Source organism: Prionailurus bengalensis, chromosome B3 (assembly GCF_016509475.1).
Source record: "Prionailurus bengalensis isolate Pbe53 chromosome B3, Fcat_Pben_1.1_paternal_pri, whole genome shotgun sequence".
In the NCBI taxonomy this organism is placed as follows: domain Eukaryota; kingdom Metazoa; phylum Chordata; class Mammalia; order Carnivora; family Felidae; genus Prionailurus; species Prionailurus bengalensis.
This window is the reverse complement of record NC_057355.1, coordinates 37,322,720-37,343,882: the sequence shown is the minus strand read 5'-3', so window position 1 is coordinate 37,343,882 and position 21,163 is coordinate 37,322,720. Positions and strand designations below refer to the sequence as shown.

Below are 21,163 nucleotides of genomic sequence, written 5' to 3'. Positions count from 1 at the left end.
CCTCACCCTCTGGTGCTGCTCATCTCGCTGGCCTCACCTCCTGCCCCCCCCCCCCCCCCCCCCCCCCCCCGTTGCTCTCTCTGCTCCAAGCCTGCAGCTACCTGGCCCTCCAGCATGCCAGCACACGTCCACCGGAGGCCTTTGTATTGCTGTCCCTCCCTTTCTGGCAGCACTTTCCCCCCCGAATAGCCACGCGACACCCCTCTTCTTCATAGTTTCTGATGTTAGTTTATCGAGGAGGCTTTTCCCAGTCTCCTTGTATAAAATAGAGCCCCCCCCCCCTCCCGCCCCAAGTCTCCACCTTTAGGTGCCTGCATTTTTCGGGGCAGAACGTATCACCATTTGACACTGATATATTCACGTGTCTTGCCCTTCTTCCCATCTAGAACGTCAGCCCCAGGGGAGCAGGACGGTATCTGTTTTGTTCACTGTTCTATTTTCAGTGCCTGGGACAGAGCAGGAGCTCGGTCCACATGCCGAATGGCTGCATGAACGAACCCCTGCAGCAGGGGGGAGTCCCGGCTCGGCCACTGACTCCCTGTTCAACTCTCTGCCTTATCTCACCTAGCCTGAGTTTCCGTGTCTGAAAAATGGAGGTGGGGAGTACCTCACAGTGCTCTGAGGAGTGAGCAAGGAAACGTGCAAAGTGTCTGTGACAGTGCCTGGCGCAGCGTTTAGGGCTCAACAAACGGCAGGTTCCTTCTATGTTCTCTGTCCTTCCGTAAAGGCTGGGACCTTCTCTGCCTTCCCACCCCTGGCACCTGGCACACAGCCAGGCCAACAGGGGCTTACATTCTGGGTTGCTGGGTTTCTAAAAGAGAAGCGAGGCATCCAGAGAGTATAAGAAAGATTTTTTTTGGTCGGGGGGAGCGCCTGGGTGGCTCAGTCTGTGGAGCATCCGACTCTTGATTTCGGCTCAGGTCACCATCCCAGGGTCATGGGATCGAGCCCTGTGTTGGGGCTGTGCCGAGCGTGGAGCCTGCTTAAGATTCTCTCTCTCTCCCTGTACGTCTCCCATCCCTCTCTAAAAAAATAAAAATAAATACAAGAGGGATTTGCGGGGGAGGGGGGCAGTGGGAGTTGAAGGAGAATGAGAATTCATTTAAAAGATGAACTGGTGTAGAGACAGGGGTTGTGTGTGTGTGGGGGGGGGTGGGGGTGGGGGTGCCTGTACAATGCCTCTTCCCTTGGCTGACTGCAGAATTCCAACATCTCTCTTAAGCTTCAGTTCAAGTGGACCTGGCTCCAGAAAGCTTTCCCCGGACATCCCTTGCTCTGACTGCCCCCCAAGCCCAGCCCCTCTGCTCACCCCCACATTGTAGCCATGGCTTTGTTATCCTCATCCCCAGGTCTGCTTAATTCATCTCTGTATCCCCGGGGGGCTTGAGTCATAGGAGGAACACCCAACAAATGCGGGATGAATGAACAGATAAAACTCCTTAGGTGGGTCCCCTGAATGCTGCTTCTAGGTTTTGGCACCTGCAACCCCTCTGCCTGGCAGCTCCCCACCTTATGAACATCTGTCCTCCTGACCGTGCCTCTTTTGCTCTCCAGCATCTCCTGGGGGTGGGGCTGGGGTTAATTCTGCATCTGGTGCAGGAACCCAGGCCACGGTTCAGGGACGTGGCCAGTGGAGGGCAGCAGTGTCCCACGCCCAGGATGCCCATCTCTCCATAGGATTGGGCTTTTCTTCAAGGCCCAACTTCTCAGGAGAGCATTGCAGGAAGCCTCACCCCCCTTCCTGAGGCCCTGATTCGAGGCAGTCTGGTCTGTGACAATCTGGTTTTATCTAATTCAAAAAGAGTCCTAATACAGAGACATCCTGCATTCCTTGGTCTTGGAATTCCTTGGAATTCGGTTTGCACCAGACTTCTGAAGCATGTCATGTGCGTTCCTTAGATTTGAGGTGCTAATGGATGGGGAGGAGAGGGGTGGGATGTTCATTCTAGGCTGCCAGCCGGCCCGAGACCCAGCGTCACAGCCGGTGGAGTCAATCAAGGAGCCTCGCCAGGGCAGGCGGGCCTGGGCTCCAGTTCTTTCCTCTAGTGCAGAACGTACAGGTCCCCCTTCTTTCTCTGCTTTCCTGGGACTACTGTGGTCTAGAGCCTGCCGCCCCAGGCACTGGGCGAATGCTTGCTCCCTCCCTACTTTTGCCCCTAACGTCCTACTGATCTTGCTTTTCCCCTCTTTTCTGATGCTGTGCTAACTGCCGGCAGATGGGTCCTTCTCTCTCCTGCAGGCACACACGAGTGGAGGGTATAGGAAACTCTAGGGGAAGGGATGACCCCTTCCCCAGCTGGCCCCGCTCAAGCTCAGGTCTGCAGGGTCTCCAGGGGACTCACCTGACGGCTGGGATCCTCCTCGCGGAAGATGAAGGGACTGTGGAACTGTCTGTGCAACGCTGCATTGACCGTGATCTTCATCAACTTGTACTTGAGCTGTATAATCAAAGGCCTTGTCAGAAGCTGGCCCCTCCCTGGGTGGGAGACTCCCCAGCACCCACCCCCTTCCCCTTATTCCCTGGAGTCTAGCCCAGGTGCTCTACTTTCTGCTTTTAATTTATTTTTATTTATATATATATATATATATATATATATAGAGAGAGAGAGAGAGAGAGAGAGAGAGAGAGAGAGAGAGAGCAGGGGAGAGGGGCGCAGAGAGAGAGAGAGAGAGAGAGAGAGAGAGAATCTCAAGTAGGCTCCATGCTGAGCACGGAGCCCGACATGGGGCTTGATACTGCAACCCCGGGATCATGGCCTGAGCTGAAATCAAGAGTCAGATGCTCAAGTGACCCAGCCACCCAGGCATCCCTCTACTTACTGCTTTTAGGGACCTCAGCCACAGATTCCCCAGCAGATGGAAATGGATTTCCTGGTTAGGGGCCAGCCTCACGTTGCAGCTGATGGAGACCACGTCAGAGTTGCTATGATTCTGCAAAGGGAGGTAGGTCTCCGGGTGAGCGGCCGAGCTCTGGGGGAGCGGGGGAGGCAGCTAGCCCAGCCATGACCTGAGAATGTGAGCAGGGGCTTGGGCCACCAGAGAGATGGCTGAGCTTCACCCCTCACCCAAGGTTTGCTCCTGGGGGAGGAGGCGCAGAGGACAGGGGACAAGGAGAGGTGGGGGTGGGGGACACATGGGCTGTGGCTGCCAGGGGATGGCACATGCTGTACTTGAAGTTGTGCAGCACTGGGTGTCTTCTGGGAGCAGAACTTTGGTTCAACGTTAGGGAACCTATAAATGTCATCACCACACAAACGGATCAAAGCAAACAATTGTATGATTGCTGTAACAGATACAGAGAAGGCATTTGGGGAAATCCAACTTCTTTTATGATATGTATATATAAAAAAAAAAATCTCCCAAGAAACTTCCTGAATCTGAATAAAGGGTGTTTATAAAAACCCTACTACAAGCGTCGTGTTTAATAATGAAAAATTAATAAAAATAAAAAAAAAGTCAAGACCAAAACAAGACTGTTGTCATTTCTATTTCCCATTGCCCTGGAGGTCCTAGCCGGAGCCATAAGCCGACAAAAGCCGTTTATAAGGATTGAATGGGAAAGCTTAACACTGTTATTATTTGCAGATGATACCGTAGTAACAGAAAAACCAAAGAAATCGTCAAATAATCAGAATTCATCGGGTTAAACTTGTTTGAGTCTCCTTCTTGCAGCCACCTCAACCCCCTCCCCTCCCCCGCCCCAGGCCCGGTCTTCAGGGAAGTACAATACACCCAAAAAATGCTTTGTGAGGCGCTCGTTTGGGGGAAATAAAACTAAAACAGCTAAGATCTTTGGGGAAGAATAATGAGAGCGTGCTCAGAAAGTGGTTTCTGGGAACAGTGGCAGGCCTGGGAGCATAAGCCTGGAAACTAGCAGGTGTTTGGGGGAGGGCCTTGGGAGGTGACACGAGCTGCCTGCCGTCTCTGGGGACAGGGAGGCCAATTGACAGGGGTCAATGTCTCCACTACCAGCCATGTAGGTCCTGGCCTCTGTAGCGTTGTCCTGTCTGGCTCCTTCCCCTTCCCTCTGCTCATCTGTGTCCTGCTGGCCCTTTAAGGCATAGATGCCAGTCGACTCCCCCTGTTCCTTTCCTCCACTGCCCCTCTCTTGACACCTGTCACAGCCTTGTCCCCTGGCTTCTTTGGCATTCACTCTCATGGCCCCTGTGAGATGGTGAGCTCGTTAAGAGCCAGAAGTGTCTTCGCTTCATCCCGTTTCCTCTCCGCTTGAGGCGGGACACATTGCGCTCAACACGGACAAGGACAGGAGCAGCTGCCCAGGACACTCACCAGCTGTGGGGCACGACTCAGGTCTTCCTCCGTCGGGGCGTGCCGGTACTCGGTGCTGTTTCCCCAGACGTTACAGGACGTGTCCACCTGCACGAGGGACACACACCCGTCTCACAACGAGCACCCGCAGACTCAGCAACCCCGAGACGCCCCTCTCTCCTCCTCTTCCCCGAGAAGGCCCTGCCCGCCCTGGTCCCGGGAGGAAGAGCTGAGGTCGGAGGACCCGGTGACACACCGGGGGCAAGTCTGTCTCCTAACTGGTCCCTTCCTTTAAGCCGGTTCCAGGGCGCCCGTACCTGGTCGGTAAGGAAGTCCCTCAGCATCAGCAGGCGGTTGCCGCCCCTGGTGGCGATGGGGACGGTGATCTTCATCATCACTCCATGGATGGGGAAGAAGCCCAAGTTCTGGATCTGTGGCCAGAGGGGGAGGGGTCAGCACAGCCCCCAGCAGCTGGAGGGGCGGAGGAGGAGCTGCGTAGGGGCGACGCCCGCGGCCAGGCCTGGGAAGCGGCCCCCTTCACGCCCCCTGGCATTTTCACTGTAGAGGTTCTGGAGCTCTGCCCAATCACGGTGGGGGCTGCATGGGTGAAGTTGTGTGAGGGCCTGAGGACGCTGAAGGGGCCGGGGTCCCAGAGGCCGAGGACAGGTCAGTTGGGGCCATGAGGCTGGAGGGCAAGGTCACTTCTGTTGTTTTTCTTTTCTTTTTTTTTCTCTTTTTCTTTCTTTCTTTTCTTTTTTCTTTTCTTTTTCTTTTTTTTTTTTTTTTTGAGAGAGAGCGTAGAGTGTGGGGAGGGGCAGAGAGAGAATCCCAAGCAGGCTCCAAGCCTTCAGCAAAGAGCCCGACCCGGGGGCTCGAACTCACGAACTGTGAGATCATGACCTGAGCCGAAATCAAGAGTCGGACGCTTAACTGACTGAGCCACCCAGGCGCCCCGGTCACTTCCATCTTCAGCCTCCCCCGGTATGGGGACTTTGCAGCCTGGTGCTGGTGGCACGGTGGGAGCACTCGTGAATTTATTACAACAGACACTCTTTAATTAATGGCGCACATTCTAGCCGCGACACCTCTGGTGTCTAAGCAGCAGTGATTACAAGCAGGGCTTTGGAATCAGAAGGACTGGGTGTCGCAGCCCAAGGCCATGACCATGTAGGAGCTGTGTGGCTTCGGGCGGCCGCTAACCCCCTCCTGGACCAGCCAGCCAGGTACCAGTGTGTCTGAAGTGCAGTTCCCAGCTGTCAGCCTGCCCCCGGCTCTCATGTGGAGTTCAGAGGCTCCGGGGGGCCCACACTGCAGACTGCTCAACTGCCTCCTAATTCTCCTTCTCGCCCCTTCCTCAGTAACGGGCACCGAGACAAACGCCACGTTTCCCCGCCTCCCTAGGTAACTACAAGTGTGAAGAACCACTAAGGACCTTCTTCAGGAGGGAGGGGCCTGCTCTTCTCCCCTTCCTTCTTCCTGGAATGAGAACGTGATGGCTGGAGCTGCAGCTCTCTTGGACTCTGAGATGAACTTGAGAGCCTGATAATCGTATGTTGAGGATGGTGGACCAGACGGGAGACCCGATCCTGAATGACTTCGTGAAGCTGACAACTCCAGACTTCTTTTATGGGGAGAATAAACCCTGGCCCATTTAGACCGCTGTTTTTTACATTTTTTAAATCCTATGCAGCCGCACTTAACCTTCACTGATACATCCTCACAGTCCAGCCCCATTATTTTCTGGACGAGGCCCAGGGAGGGGAAGGAACTTGCCTAAAATCACACAGTGAGTGGGTGACAGGGTTGGGCCGAACCCCAGGCACTAGCAATGATTCCAGACTCCTCCCCTCCCAAACGGGGGCTCCTCGGCTCTTACCTTGAAAACGCAGCTGAAGGGAGGCCCGATGCCATCGTACCTCTCCAGTGAGCTATTGGGCTTGACCTCGTAGTGGCTCAGGCTGCTGCTCCTGCAGAGACAGAGGACAGGGCCGCCGTGAGCTCAGTCAATGTTGGCTAGATGGATAACTGAACGAAAGAGGGTGTGGGCATGTGCCTGGCCCTCCTTGACCACAAAAAATAGGTTTCCTCTTGCGTCCATCGGGAGAGCCGTGTCAGGAAGGATTCTGAGGCTCAGAGGAATGCACGCTGAGATCAGTTAGCAACATCCTCCTGTGTGGGACGGGCATGAACCAGAAGGGCCATTATTTGACATCCCTGCCCCGGGGCCTGGCCTCTTTGGAGCACGAACTCGCCCACTACACCCCGTTCCAGCCTCTAGCAGTGGCCGAGGGAGGGAGGGCCTGAGCTTGCTTTCTCTGTGGTCGCTATTACAGCTTCATCCGCCTGGGAGCTCCCAGAGGACAGGCTGGGGCCGGTGGTACCCGGAGGGGAGTGGACGACCGGACAGGATGGTGGGAGCAGTTTGCCCTGCAGGGAGCGGGAGGGGGAGCGTTTTCTCAATTTGGCTGTTTAGAGTTGCAGGTGCAAGATGGTCAGGGAAAGCAGATGGGCTTTCAGTAGGTTTTATTACTATTTTAAAATTCTCTACAGATCATGCTCCCACTCACTGCCTGAACTTGGGGTGGACACCTCTGGCTGCCCCGGCCCTCGCCCTCCTCCCCTGCCCCTGCCGGGAGCTCCCTGGAGGCCAGATCTGTGTCTCCTCCTTCCGCTATTTTGATAGCACCTGCCCACCACGGATGAGGGGGCTGCACCCTCCCACCCCTCAGGGACACCCCTGGCTCCGGCTCACAGTCCCTGGGCACTGGAGCCCGGCCCCTGAGACCTCTGGCCTTATCAGGGCCCCCCCCAGGGGTACCCCATCTTAGGCCTCACTTCTCTCAGGCCTCCCCTCCCCCGGGGTCCCGCCCACCTGGTGAAAAGGACATCAGCCTCGTATTTGAGGTGGGAGCGCAGGAGGGCGGTGTTGTCTTCCTTGGTGCTCTCCTCCTCATCACTGTCACTGCAAGGAGAGCCCCCCACCGAGCGGTCAGGAAGTAACCCGCTTCTACCAGCCCAGCCAGCACAGCGGACTGGCTGGCTGCAGCCCCTCAAGACGGGCAGAGCAGGAGTCATTCCCACCCCACCTCCCGAGTTACAGGTAAGAAAAGAGGGCTCAGAAAGGTTGAACGAACTTCCTAACGACACACAGCATTTACATAGTGCAACTGGGAGCGGAACACTGACTGTCCCACTCCTTATCCAGTGTTCTTTCTGTCCGGGATTTCCCCTGGGACATTTTTCAAGTTTACTTATTTGGGAGAGAGAGAGAGAGAGAGAACACACAAGCTGGGGCGGGGCAGAGAGACATGGGGACAAGAGGATCTAAAGCAGGCTCTGTGCTGGTAGCAGAGAGCCCAACGTGGGGCTTGAACTCACCAACTGTGAGATCATGACCTGAGCTGAAGTCTGAAGCTTAACCAACTGAGCCACCCAGGTGCCCTGACATTTTTTCATCCGAAAAGACCTTATTCCCTTTACTCCGTGAGGATATCCCCTGCTTTGCCTATCTTCAGGGGCTGCTGTGAGGACCATTACGTGTACGGTGTTTTGTAACCGTGGGCTTTAAAAATAACTGCTATCAAAATTGCCATATAAAGGTGAAGGTATTATTATTTGTGTCCCGGCTGCCCCAGGCTGGAGAATGGCAGCAACACGGCAAGCAGCAGTTTGGCCTAAGCTAGGGGATTGGCAGGGGGTGGGTGGGGGTGTTCCCAGGGCAGGGCGGGGCGGGGGGGGGGGGGAACGGCCTGGAAGGGATCCCATTGGGCGCAGGGAGGGACTATTGCTAGGGGCCACATGGGGGCCCAGGAGCAGCGGGGAGGAGCGGGAGGAAGAAGGAGCAGGTGAGGCCCTGACCTGCCAGCCGTGAGCCGGATCTCCAGGTGGTGCAGGAAGACGGATTTGCTGAACTCAAAGTCTAGGCGGAAAGCCACCTGCGAGGAAGAGGTCAGTCGCTGGAGCTGGGGTGGCTGGGAACTGCGTCTGGGCCTGGCCCTCCCTGCCCTTGCCCCTGCCCTGGGAGAGGAGCTGCTGACTGGGAGCAGCTGCGGGGCGGGAGGGCCAGGTGCCGGCTGAGCTCAGGACCTGGCGGGGACAGCCATGGACCAGAGCTCCTCTGATGGGCTCTCTTGGCTGTGAGGCCAGCCCTCCTCTCCTCTGACTTCCTTTTTTGTTTTCAACTACAGGCAACTAGAAGGTAGCAGGTCCAACTTCAACTTCAGACTCCTGCAGGAGTCCCTGGGTGGGGAAGGGGAGGTGGCCATCAGCAGGTGCCGCAGGATGCGGGGCCAGAAGCCAGTGGTAAGATGCCTCACGGGCCCCTTCTTCCCACATGAAGGTGAGGTGGGGTGAGGCCAGGAGAAGGGGGGAGGCTGCTTCGGGCCACCCAGCACGTTAATAAGGCACCTGTCTCCTGGTCCATCGGTCCTCCCACCACGCTGATGGCCCAGTCCAGGTGCTTTGCCTGGGTCCCCTGATTGTTGCCCTGTGCCCTCTGACCCTCCTTGCCACCTTCCGCCCCACTCTGGGGCTTTCCACAGACTCCTGTGCTTTTCCCGGGTCTGGCCCTCTTGGGTTTTCCTAAAGAGATCTTGAGGCCCCATTCTTGACTTGTGTCCCAGTTGGAGGGTTCTTTGGCAAGGAGCCCTCATGGCCCCCCGCCTCTCGCCCCATCTCCTTTCCTTCCACTGCAGACCTGGGCCCTGGAAACATGCTGCCATTCCCTGGCAAGCTCTTGCCTCAAGCTCTGATTCCTGCTTTACAGGCAGCCTGGTCTCAGATCTTCTCCTGCTCTAGAACCTTCAGTGGCTGCCCACTGCCCAGTGGAGATGGGTAAAAGCCACATGATCTGGAGTCTGGAACTTGGAGATTCTTCCTGGCGAACTTGCTTCTCCCCTCACACACCCTAGCCACTTTCCACATGCACTTTTAGGCACATGGTAAGTGCTCACGAAATGTTAACTTTTCTCCCAATCTCTTGCCATGCTCACAGGAGGATGACAGAAGCTGGACTCTGAAAAGCTGTGTTAGGATACAGGACAGCGGGGTTAAGTGGCCCAAAGGTGGGGGGAGAGTGGTGGGTGGGAGTGGTAGGGGTCCCCCTGAGGTGAAGGGGCCTGGATGTTCTTTTGCGGGGGGCTGGCTAGTTAGGTCATTTAAGAGTCATTTCCTGGGAGAAAAAACTAAAAAGCATGCTCAGGCATCCTGCTCCCTCCTCTGTTCTCCCCTCAGTTCACTTCCATTTCTCTTGCATTCCCAGTGCCTCCCAGTTCCCGCCTGGTCCCGCCCCCACACTGTCCCCAGCCTCAACCTTGGCCTTGGCCCGGAAGAAGGGGTAGCTGACGTTGCAGACTTTCTTGTGGAGTCTCCTCTCCTCGTTCACACACTCGATGCTGCCGTCTGAGTCGTCCTGGAGGTGGGTGGAGGGCACCGTGGGCAGCGGTTAGGTGGGCCAGAGACCCAGGTCTGGGGGCCACCCGTGCCGCCCCCACCGCCTGTACTGAAGCTGCAGTTGGAAGGAAGCTGGGACCACAGGGGCCCTGGAGAAAGGGGTGGCGGTGGGCTTGAGGGGGAAACACCACCGGGCCCCCCAGCCTATCTGAGCTGGGGCCCCACTGGGCTAGCACAGGCGTCTGTCTCCTCAACACAGGTCCTGAGGGAGGGGACTCACAGTGCTCTAGACTGATGGTGCTGGGTGGCTGTGCGTTCATTTGCTTGGGTCTCATTTTGTTTATCTGTGAAATGGGGATGACAGTACCTACCTCATTTAGTCGCTATGGGCGTTCAATGATACAATGCATATAAATGCAGTGCCTAGTTCAATTCCCAGAACGGTGTAATCGCTTGCTAGATGATGATTTGTACCCGCTGCGGGCCCTGCACCCTTGGGCCCTAAGCTGTATGTCTAAGGAACATGTGTGTTTCCTTGGATGTAGATGTAGGTTGGTATGCTTTTGCCTATGTGTGTACAAAATGTATGTGATCAGACTAACACATTTGTTTCTGGCTAAGGGGGTGTTTCCTCCACTAGAGTTCCCCTTGGCTGGATGATGGGGGGTCAGGGGCATCTCCCGGGCTGGGAATGGTTGGGAGGCATCCTGTGAAGGAGACAGGAGCCTCTCCTCTGTTCTCAAAGCCCTCCTTTGCCACAGAAACAAAATCCCATGACTCCTGGCCCCTGGGGTTATGAGACTGTAAAGTCCGGGCCAGGGAAGCGGTGAAAGGTGGATGTAGGTTTCAGGCTCAGTTTCCCCTAAATATTCCAATTGAGATAGATACAAAAATCTCTGGGCAAGACAGGACTTTGAAAGGCCATCACATGGCCTCCTCACCTTCACTCAGGGCTATGGGGGGCTTGGCGGTGGGGCCCAGCCCTGGGCCTGATAGACCGACTGGTGGTGGTTCTGCAGTGGAGGTGAGAACAGAAGGGCCCTTGTGCCTGCCCCACCCCACACTCTGGGCTCTACACTGACACTCTGGGACCCCCGAGGGCAGAGGCTGTGTCTGACGGGACCTGGGTCCCCCAGCACCCACACAACACAGCGGTGTCCTGGGTTTACTCAATAACCACGTCTCCAGGACTTCTCTCATGCCCTGCAGGCATTCCGGGTTATAGCAGGCTAGCACTCAGGCACTCTGGATATCCCTGGGGCATACACAGAGCTGTGCCTGGGACTTCTGTGGGGCTGAAGGGACTTGCGTGGCCTTCTGCCGCTTTGGGAAGGCACTCGAGAACACACGACATGACTGTGCTCTGCCGTGAGGAACCCCACCCTGCCACTTAGCAGCTCTGTGCTCCTGATCGGGCCCCTTAACACCTCTCTGTGCCTCAGTCTCCTTCTCTGTAAAATGGTAACCAAGAAGAAACAGGAGCCTGTCAGGCAGAGGAGGGAGGGAGTCCAGGCAGGGACCACATGGGTAGGGCCTCAGTGTGAAGGCAGGTTTGCTGGGAAGCAGCAGTGGTGGTCGGACTAAGGGTGTGGGGGTGAGCCCAGAGGTGGCAGGTGATGGATGGGGAAGCGGATGGGCCTTGAATGCCACAACAGAGTCTGGAATTTGTTGTGAAAGCAGCTGGGCATGATGGGCAATTTTAAAGTGGGGAGTAACCTGTTCCGATTCTTGTTAGAAGGGCCCTTTTGAGAAAGCCTGAAGGATGGACTGTAGGCAGAGGGTGTGTATAAGCTGGTGTGCATATGTATGGTGTGTGTGTGTGTGTGTGTGTGTGTGCGCGCACACGCCCTAATGAAGGCCGAGGACACAGGCCCAAGGACGTTCCTCCCCACATTCCTGAATGGGTCAGACCCTCATCTGCCGGTGGTTCTCGACCCTGGCTACACACTCACATCCCCCTGGCTTCTTTAAAAGAACACACTGCTGCAGACCCCACCTCAGACCAGATCAGTCTGAATCTCCGGGAGAAGTCTGACCACAGGTGCTCGCAAGCTTCCAGGTGATTCTTGTGGGCAGCCAGCCAGGCCCCTTGGCTGGATCCGTCCTATCCTGCCTCTGCCCTTAGCCTCAGGAAGGCCAGGCAAGTTGCCAAGGTCTCACCTTCTGGATCAAGCTGGCAAACTGCAGGTTTGCTGACTGCGAAATATTTAGGACTGTGCTATAGGCATTCTCGCCCCTGTTCTCCAGCACGGCCTCCACTGCCACCCGCCGGCGCGTGCTCTCTATGATGAAAACCGCCGTGTCAAAGGTGAGCGTGTACGTGGAGCAGTCCTGCACAGGCTTCCTCAGCACCCTCTGGCAGTAGTCCCTGTGGGAAAGAGACCACCAGGATCAGGCAGATGGAATGGGGAACGCAGGGCTGGGCCTCCCTACTCACGTATATGGAAGAGCTGACCTAGGCCGGCTGACTAGTGACTACGTCCCTGAAATGGCCACAGAAAGAAGTTCCTGCTCAAACCTCAGAACTCCCCTTAAGTAACTTACCGATTGATGCTTTCTTCCGAAGTCTGAGGTGGGAGGAAGGGGAGTGTGAGAGGCGTGGAAAGTGTGAGGAGAAGAGGGAGGCTTCTCTCAGGTAGAGGCCAGAGGCAGGAGCCCTCAACCCTGTCCAGGCTTAGAATGACCTGGGAGCGTTTTACCCCTCCCCAAACCAATTAATCAGAGTCTCTGGGGATGGTGTTTGGTGCTAGGTATTTATATAGCACAGCTAGGCTGACAGCCAATAGTTAATAGGTGACCAGTGAGAAACGTTCTGTATACACTGAGGCCAAATATGTTAGAGATCCTCAGACACAGTGGTTCTTAAACTTCAGTGCATCAGAATCTCTTGGAAGACTTGTTTAAACACAGATTGCTGAGCTCCACCCCCGGAGTTTCTGATTCAGTAGGTCTGTGACCACCAGGCCCAACATTTGCATTTTTAACAAGTTCCAGGTGATGCTGATAATTGCTGATCTGGGACCACACTTTGGCAGCCAATCCGCTGAGGCCACGACCCTTCCCCAGCCAATCGGCTAAGGCCACGATCCCTATGAAACCTTTGTGCTTTTGAAACTTGCTCTCTCTCTCCGGTATCTCACCGCTGCGTCGGTGCAGGTAGGAGATTGAGCTCGAGCTAGCTCGAATAAAGGCTCTTTGCTTTTGCATCGGACTCGGCTCCCTGGTGGTCTTTGGGGATCACGAATTCTGGGCATAACAGTATATACCCTTCTCTACTCAGCATGTTTCCCTTTTGGCTTTGGCTACCAGGAAGCTCAGAGCCAAATGTCAAGACGATCTTGATTAGTAGCCTAGATGGTTAGAATATTTGCTTCTTCATCCTTCCCTAAAGTTTGTTTATGCTATTTCTATTTATTGTATATGTCAGGGTATATATGTCTTCTACCTAAATATCACAGAGTTGGGTAAAAGTTGAGCATGAATTATTTGAAAATATAGGGCGCCTGGGTGGCTCAATCGGTTAAGCGGCCGATCTCAGCTCAGGTCAGGATCTCGCGGTCCGTGAGTTCAAGCCCCGCGTCGGGCTCTGTGCTGACAGCTCAGAGCCTGGAGCCTGTTTCAGATTCTGTGTCTCCCTCTCTCTGACCCTCCCCCGTTCATGCTCTGTCTCTCTCTGTCTCAAAAATAAATAAACGTTAAAAAATTAAAAAAAATATTACATAAATTTAAAATAGGACATTTTCTATTTTTTTCCCCTTCTTTGCTACAGAACCACAGGTCCTCGTCTCCACCTTTTATCTGTTTGGTAGTAGAGGCTCCAAAGAAAGGATTCCTTTTTCAAAACAAAGTTTGAGGAGGTAGGATAACTAGTAGTTTTCATTTTACAGAGGAACTGACTGAGGCCCAGAGAGGGAAGAGACTTGCCTGAAGCCACACAGGAGTGAGAGGCAGAGCCTGGGCTAGACCCAGGCTCCAAGTTCAGTGTTTGATCCATGCTGCCTGCAAGAAGGATGTGCAGGAAATAATCCAGCTCCCTGGGAGCCCCGGATCCACCAGCAGGGAGGGAAAGGAGTCAGGGTGGGGGCTGGGAGGGGCCAACTTACATGGCTGTGGGCAGGTCACTGCGGGCATCCAGCAGGAGGTCAGGGACGCAGTGCTCGTCCTCACTGCAGCCATTCCAGAAGGGCACCTGGGCCAGGGAAAGCCAGGGAGGGGTGGGTGGGTGGCCCTTTTTGCTGGGGGCCATCTCTCACCCCCACAGCACACCAGCTCCTCTCTCTACCACACTAGATACAGGCTTTGTCTTCTCTGCCCTTTCCACGGACACCACCCTGCTGTTCCTCGTGCTTTTGCCCAAGTGCCCTCCTCTAATAAATACATGGCTCAAAACTCAGCTCCTCCTGGGTCTCTCAACTGAGCCGGTAGCACAGAACACCCACCCGCCCCACAGGGTAGTTCCAGTCCACATTTACTGTGGAGGGCAAGGTCTTAGGTGCTGGGGATACAGGATGAGGAAGACAGCTTCTGCTGTCAGCTCATGGGGAAGAACTGTGTGAATAAATAATTATAGTGTGAAATGTGCAAAGAAAAAAAAACAGATCTGTGGGAGGGATAGGAGAGGCAGAGGGGAGGAAACAGTTATTTTGGTCTGTACCTGGTCAGAGAAGCCTTCAGGGAAGAGACAGTAGGTCAGAGTTCTGAAGGATGACCAAGTTAGCTGGATGGCCAGAGGGACAGGGGAGTCGGGAGGAAGGATGAGCCTGTGTAAAGGTCCTGAGGCATGAAGCAGCAAGCATGGTGCGTTTGGGAAATGATGGCTGGTTTAGTGTTGCTGTCGTGGGGGGGGGGGGGGAGAGGAGGGAGAGACGGGTGGGGCCAGTTCTTACAGGGCCTCGGCATCATGCCTTGCAATGGACAGGAGTCACGACTGCTGGGCAGAGGCAGGGGAGGGGGAGGGACAGGACTGTCGGGCCTGCGTATTGAAGGCTGCGGCTGGGGTTGGATGCACTGGATCGAGGCTAGAGTCAGGGAGACCGCTGAGGAGGCTGCTAAGCGTTCATGCAAGAGAAGATGATGATGTTGGAGGCATCCAACATCTGGATATGGAGAGGAGACAATGGGTGAGGGCCGCCAGAGGTGGGGTCCCTAGGACCTGGAGTTCATCATAGCTAAGGAGGCAAAGGGCCCAGGACGTTGGCGGAGTCCCTTTGTCCGTGTGTGGGAGGATGGCCACACCGCTCATTTATACGTGGCGGGGTAGGCTGAGTTCAGTTCTGGGGCACGTTGAGTTTGACACGCCCGTGGTCCTTCCAGCTGGGGAGTGCGACTGTCCCTACCAAGGACACGGCCCAAAAAAGGGGAGGGGAAACAGGTGTCACAAAGGCCACACGGTATCCGAAACCCACGAGCTTTTCTCACAGGTGAGCTCCTTAGCCGCCTCACTCAGGTCCACACGCGCGTCCGTGGACATGTTTCTGTCAAGCACAGCCCTCGGGTCGGCCGTCAAATGGCACACACTTACAGCGAGAAGCAGGCACGCAGCAGCCAGCAGAAAAGGCAGCACAGCCATGTGACAGGGGGCAGGGTGAGGCCACGCAGTGAAGGGACAGAGCGTAAAACACTGAGTCTGAGGACTCTTACAGCGGCCCCCAGGGGCTTCGCTGTAAGCTGGCACCCACGTGCCCCTCGGTGACGTCAAGTCTCCGATGAGACGCCCCCACCCCACCTGGCAGGCTGCGTAAAAAGTGTGAAAACTATATTATAACCTTCAGAAGCATTTCCATCCAGTTGATTAAAAGGAATAATTAATGCGATAAGCAAACGCTACACTCAATTATGTGGAACAGCTCATTGCCCCAGGAGGCGAGCTGCCGCGGCGTGGAACAGACGCTAAGTAAGAATCTGCAGAAGAGCGACGGGCTGAGTATGTCTCCTTCGCTAGAGACTGGGCACTAGGAATCCAGATTAACAAGATTTTTAGCAATTTAGCCACTATTCAAAGCCCTCAATAATATGGCCCAGATTGTCTTTTTCAGACCTATTTCTCCTTGACATTTTTTAAATGTTTATCTGTATTTGAGAGAGAGAGAGAGAGAGAGACAGTGAGTGAGTGCGGGAGGGGCAGAGGTGGAGACACAATCGGAAGCAGGCTCCAGGCTCCGAGCTGTCAGCACAGAGCCCGACGCGGGGCTCGAACTCACGAACCGCGAGATCCTGACCTGAGCCGAAGGCGGACGCGTAACCGACTGAGCCACCCAGGTGCCCCCAGCCTGCTTTTTCCCACTTCCATGTCTTGGATATACTGTCAGCTCTCCTGGAACAAAAGCCCACTCTTCCCATTTCTGCATAGCTGAATCTGGTCTATTCTTTAAGGTCCAGCCGACAGTCACCCCCTCCAGGAAGTCGCCCTGCCCTGTCACGTGATTACTCCATCACACTGCCTCTGAGCTCACCCCCGGCCTACAACGCTTACTGCCACCTTGCATGGATATCATGAGCTGGGCAGAGAGTGTGCCCTGCCCGTCAGTCTGCACTGTGGGCTTCCACATGCTTGGAGAATGAGTGGCAGGTTCTCATTCGTTTGCCGTAGCGGCTCTGTAATTACTGCGACGAGGAAAAACCTTAATGACTCAGCGTGTCACCTCTGCTCCTCTCCTGGCTCACTGATGAGGACTCCAGCCTTGCCAGGCCATTCCCCCCTTCTCGAACTGGGTAACATAACCTCTCTTATACGTCTGTGATGCAGAATCAGGAGAAAGGAGGGAAGGTGTGAGGGTTGAGGGCTGGGTGGTGGAGTCTGGGAGGTCTGGGAAGGCAAAGGGGGAGGAGCTGAACGCAAGAAAGGGGTGAATGGGAGCAGAGAGGGGCTTTCAGAAGCATTGCTGTCGGCCACCCGATCCTTTTATGTTGGAGAAATACAAGTAAGAATGTGAGTGATTCTGAAGTTGTTTGCCGGCGGGAGTCTATATAAAACTGTGAAATTCTCAGAGACACTGCTCAGAGACTGGCCTTCAGAGGCCATGGTCTTTAGAGAGTTGTGGCGAATGTGAAAGTTGTTTCCCGAATCCTTAAGGCTCAGGAATTAGATGTTACGTGTTACAGATTTTGCCTGCTCTCCCAGCACAGCTCAGACAGAATTAAACTGTGACCTTTTCTTTGAGGGGGATTTCGGTGGGAGTTGGAGGTGTGGGGGGCATGTGAGTGTTCAATACCAGAACGTTCTGATGCCTCTGGAGCCAGGGGTTAGGGAGTGTGATTGAGGGGGCTGGAGCACAGCTGCTAGAACCTTCTAGGTGGTTGAATCACCTATTCTGGCCTCCAGTGCCCTCACCTGTAAATGAGGGAGGTGGGCGATTGAGACCTAAGGTCCCTTCTGGTTCTGTGATTCTCCGGGACCTGTTCAGAGCTCACCCTGTGCTGCGGATACAGGGGACCCTCCACCAGGAGAGGCCTGGCCCTCCCCTACAACACGTCCAGCCCGGGTCACAAGGGAGGAGGGATGGAGTCCTGTTGCGGGTTTGCAGGGCAGGAGACAGGAGGGTGCAAGAGGGGAAGAACTTTGTACAGGCGCACTCGGGATCTGGGCTTTGGGGAGGAGGTCGGGTGTGGCGGGGGGGGGGGGTTGCTGACGGCCAGGGCTGTGTGCCCCATGTGCCGGGATGTACCGAGACACGGAGGGTGGTGGGCCAGCCGTCGTCCAGCATGGGGCCGTGGTCCGGGTCCTCCAGGGAGTACTCGACCGAGAAGGCCACCGGCTTCACATAGTCAGCAGTGTCCTGTGTGGGAGGAGATGAGGGAGACGTGAGGAGGCGTGGGGTGCCCATTTCTGGGCCAGGACGCTGAGAGAAAATGTCCACTTTCCTAACACAGGAGGGCCGCTTCCCTGTCGGCCTCAGGGTGAGTCCGGGATGAGGGGGTGTGCTGGATGGATGGAGGTTCAGCAAAAGCTCCTGCTCGGCCTTCAAGGCTGGGCACCTCCCCCCCCCCCCCCCGACTCAGTTCCTCGGCCTCCAGGGAGCCAGGCTGGGCCCACCACCCCATGTGTACACCCTGTCCAGAGCCCTTACTCCGTCTGGCTCCTTATATGGCATTCGAACTGCCTCTGTGTGATGATCTCCCTCCTTCAGAAGCACTTGGCACAGGGCTTCACGAATGCATTGAATCAATGAACGAACAAATGTGTGGACAAAACAGGGGCTGTTCCGGTGGGGGTCCGGGTATGGTTGGTAAAGAAGGGGATGCTTAGAGATGCCTACAAAATCTCCCGCGTGGAACCCAGATCCTGACACGAGTGGCTTCTTTGTATCAGGGCAGTGACCCTCAAACTGGAGGTTTTCCATCCCCGGGGGTGGGGAGGGAGGGCGCAGCAAAACCCTGAGTGCTGAGCCCAACCCCTAGTTTCTGATGCTGGCGGGTCTGGCGTGGGGCTTGGAAACATGCATTGCTAACAGGTTCCCATGTGATGGGGATGCGGCTGGTCCGGGGGCCCATGCTTTGAGAACCAGGACAACAAACACCTCAGGGGGGGGCCACATATTAACGGACACAAGGACCTCCCATATCTGCTCACTTTTCCGACTTTTGGCCTTTGAACCACGGGGGTCGGGTGGGCTCTTAGTGCCCCCTGCTTGCATCTTAAGGCTGGAGCAGTGGCCTGGGCATTTGGAGTTTCTGGATGAGGCAGACCTCCTATCCTCCTCCTCATCCGTGAAATCAGGCACCAGGCCACTGCTGGTTCCCCCTCTCTGCCAGGCTGGCTGCTCTCGCCTCCTCCTCCCTGCTCGTCCCCGCTATGAGCCTGTCCTACCTGGTCCTCATCTTTAGCCAATGCCTGCTTCCATTCCCTCCGGCCATGGCCCCCGCACCCTCTGTGAGCCCTCACCGAGCCCAGATTTCACCCTCTGCTAAGGAAACGGCAGACATCACAGGGCTGGGGAAGAAGGGATTTTGGAGGTGGGTACCAGAAGTGATAGATAGTGTGTCCCAGTAGGGCATGAATATGGGGGGACGGGCAAGGTCTGGGACAGTGTACCCCAGCTGGGCCTCCTGAGGCCCCAGCTGAGCTCTCTGCCTCTCCCATGGCAGCACCTCGTCCAGCTGTGTCCCCTCCCTGTTTGACCTTGGTCTCTGCTGGTGGGGCTACTGGGCGTCAGGCTCACCAGGACATGGAAGTTGATCCGCTCACAGTGCTGCTGGCTGGAGGAGAGCAGGACAGCTCGGTTGGTGTATTGGTCCCCGCCCTCATCCAGGTGGGCCCGCGGCGTGTACCGCCTCTCATCCATGGTGGCGTTGTATCTGATGCCTGGAGGAGGGAGAGGGCAAGACCATGAAGGCGGAGCCACGTTTCCACTCAAGACTCTGCCTGTCTTTTAAGAGAGCCTCCTGCAAGCCAGCCTCCTCCAGGAAGCCCTCCAGGCTGGCCGGGGAAGAGCCTCTTCTCACGAGGCCCCAGTGTGGGTGGGAAACTCCGGTGCAGAGAGTGAGAAAGGAGAAAAAGGAGGGGTAGATGGGGCTGGCAATGAAGGGAAAGAGAAAGAGACAGAGATGTAGGAGAAATCAACGTGGTGGAAGAGGAGACAGAACGAGCGGCCAGGGCGATGCCCTCGTTTGAGCCCCTCCTGGAGCGCTGGACGTCCCCGTCTCTCCCTTCACCTTCCCAGGTCCCGTCAGGTGTGGGTCAGAGCCTCCACAGGCCGCAGTTCCCACCCCACGAGCCCTTCCCACTAGCGGCTCCAACCTAAGACACTGCTCTGGGGTTGAAGGCCTGCAGCCTCCTTCCCTGTAACTGGGCTGATCTTTTGCCAAATCCAGGAAAAGCCTCGTCTCGTCCCCTGTACCCCAGCCAGCCCTCTGGGTGCACCGATTCTTGCACCTTCCTCTTTTTATAAATAGAAGTTGAAAGGAGCACACAGCCACCCAGGCTCGCCTTTACCTCTCCCCCACCCCCCCCCCACCCCCCATCCTTCTGGTGAGCCCTGCTCCCTGGCTGAGAAGTTTTCAGAAATCCCGGTTTCCTGCAGTCTGGTCCCAGAACCTGCAGCTGTCACTTCCTGGCGGCGCCTGGGTCCAGGGCTGCCGTGAGTAGGCGCCTGGCTCAGAGGGAAACTGCCCTGCCCTAGACCGACACCCACTCTGAGCAGTGACCACTCCCACTGGGGGTCTCATCTGTCTGACCCTCTCGTTTCCTGCTTCCCCTCCTGGGTCTGACTCTTCCTCTGCATCCTGGCTGTCCCAGTTCCCTGTTCTCGTCCCAACTTTGCATCCCAACTCTTTCCTTCTTCCTCTGGCCCCTCCCTTGCTGGTCACTGCTGCTCACTGCCATCCCCTTGCTTCTTGGAATTAGATCATCAAATGCAGTCATCAAGGTGGCTCGAGTTGTGACCTGGCCCTTAAAACCTATTTCAGTGAAAGCCCTGGTTTTGAAACAGAACAATCCCAAAGTCTACGGGAGGTGGGGGGGGGGCGGTGGCGGTGGAGATCGGGGCTGGGGGGAGTGGGGAGAGGCCTGGTTTACCGACTGTGTCCGTTTTGAAATGGGGTGCCAGGAACACGGGCGTGAAGCAGAGGAAGGCGGCCAGGCAGGTGGCGTCCCTGCCACTGCGTTTGCAATCCCTGTGGAAGATGTTGATCTTGGACGGCTCAAAGTGGAGGCTGGCGTTGATCTGAACCACGGGACGGGACCTGGAGCAGAAGAAGGAGTAGCTGGAGGGTGGGACGTGTGGCTGCTGCGGGGGCCCAGCAGAGCGGGGGGGGGGGGGGGGGGGGGGGACGGAGGCAGTGGGAAGCGGATGGAAATGGGATCTGGAAAATCTTGGAGGAGGGCGGAGAGGGGCCCCGGAAGTTAAGGTTTTGGGCAAAACAGGGACAGGTGGGCGGAGGGCAGCCACATAGACCCTGGAGGCAGCCCTTCGACATTTCCCAGGGGCTGTATTTGCTGCAGACCACACTGACTGCCTTCTGCCTCCTCATCCCATCCCTGGACAGCCATTAGAATAATCTGGAGAGTTGTAAAAAGCCCTGATGCCCAGTTTGTCCTCCAGATCAAATCAAATCAGGATTGGCATCGACATGTCTGAAAGCAGTGCCTCTCGAATTTTAATATGCTCGCACATCTCCGGGGGATCTTTAAAATGCAGATCCTCACCCAATAAGTGGGGACCAATTCTGTATTTCCAGTAAGCCCTCAGCTGAAGCTGTTGCTGTTGGCCCAGGCCCAAGCTTTGAAGAGCAAGGTGTTAACGCTTCCAGGTGGTTGCAATGTGTGGCCAAAGTGGAGAACCATTCGCTGTTGGAGAGATTCCCCATCTATCCACCCGACAGGACCCTATCCAAGCAGGCATGGAAATGCAAATGTATTCTTGTATTGGTCTAAGGAAAACATAATCAGAGAATGAAGTACACCGCCTCTCCAAAGCATGCGTTTCTATAACAAGAAGGAAGTGTAGCGTGATTATCTGTGCTAATGCCCCACTCTTAGCCTGAGGAATTGTGCCTCTCCTGCGCT

At 55.8% G+C, this 21,163-nt stretch overlaps 1 protein-coding gene across 1 annotated transcript in view; it reads right to left on the bottom strand.

Annotated features, from left to right (window-relative positions):
* The window catches only part of ITGA11 (integrin subunit alpha 11), a 126,549-nt gene that overhangs the window by 3,643 nt on the left and 101,743 nt on the right, over positions 1-21,163 (bottom strand). The window contains exons 16-28 of the mRNA XM_043554058.1: positions 20,174-20,340; positions 18,819-18,961; positions 17,325-17,435; positions 13,764-13,849; positions 11,821-12,028; positions 9,581-9,679; positions 8,128-8,204; positions 7,142-7,231; positions 6,146-6,236; positions 4,587-4,700; positions 4,291-4,377; positions 2,821-2,931; positions 2,343-2,438 (exon numbers count right to left, since the gene is read on the bottom strand). Of these exons, the coding sequence (XP_043409993.1) occupies positions 2,343-2,438; positions 2,821-2,931; positions 4,291-4,377; positions 4,587-4,700; positions 6,146-6,236; positions 7,142-7,231; positions 8,128-8,204; positions 9,581-9,679; positions 11,821-12,028; positions 13,764-13,849; positions 17,325-17,435; positions 18,819-18,961; positions 20,174-20,340 (1,480 nt within the window). The remainder of the gene's footprint in view (positions 1-2,342; positions 2,439-2,820; positions 2,932-4,290; positions 4,378-4,586; positions 4,701-6,145; positions 6,237-7,141; positions 7,232-8,127; positions 8,205-9,580; positions 9,680-11,820; positions 12,029-13,763; positions 13,850-17,324; positions 17,436-18,818; positions 18,962-20,173; positions 20,341-21,163) is intronic.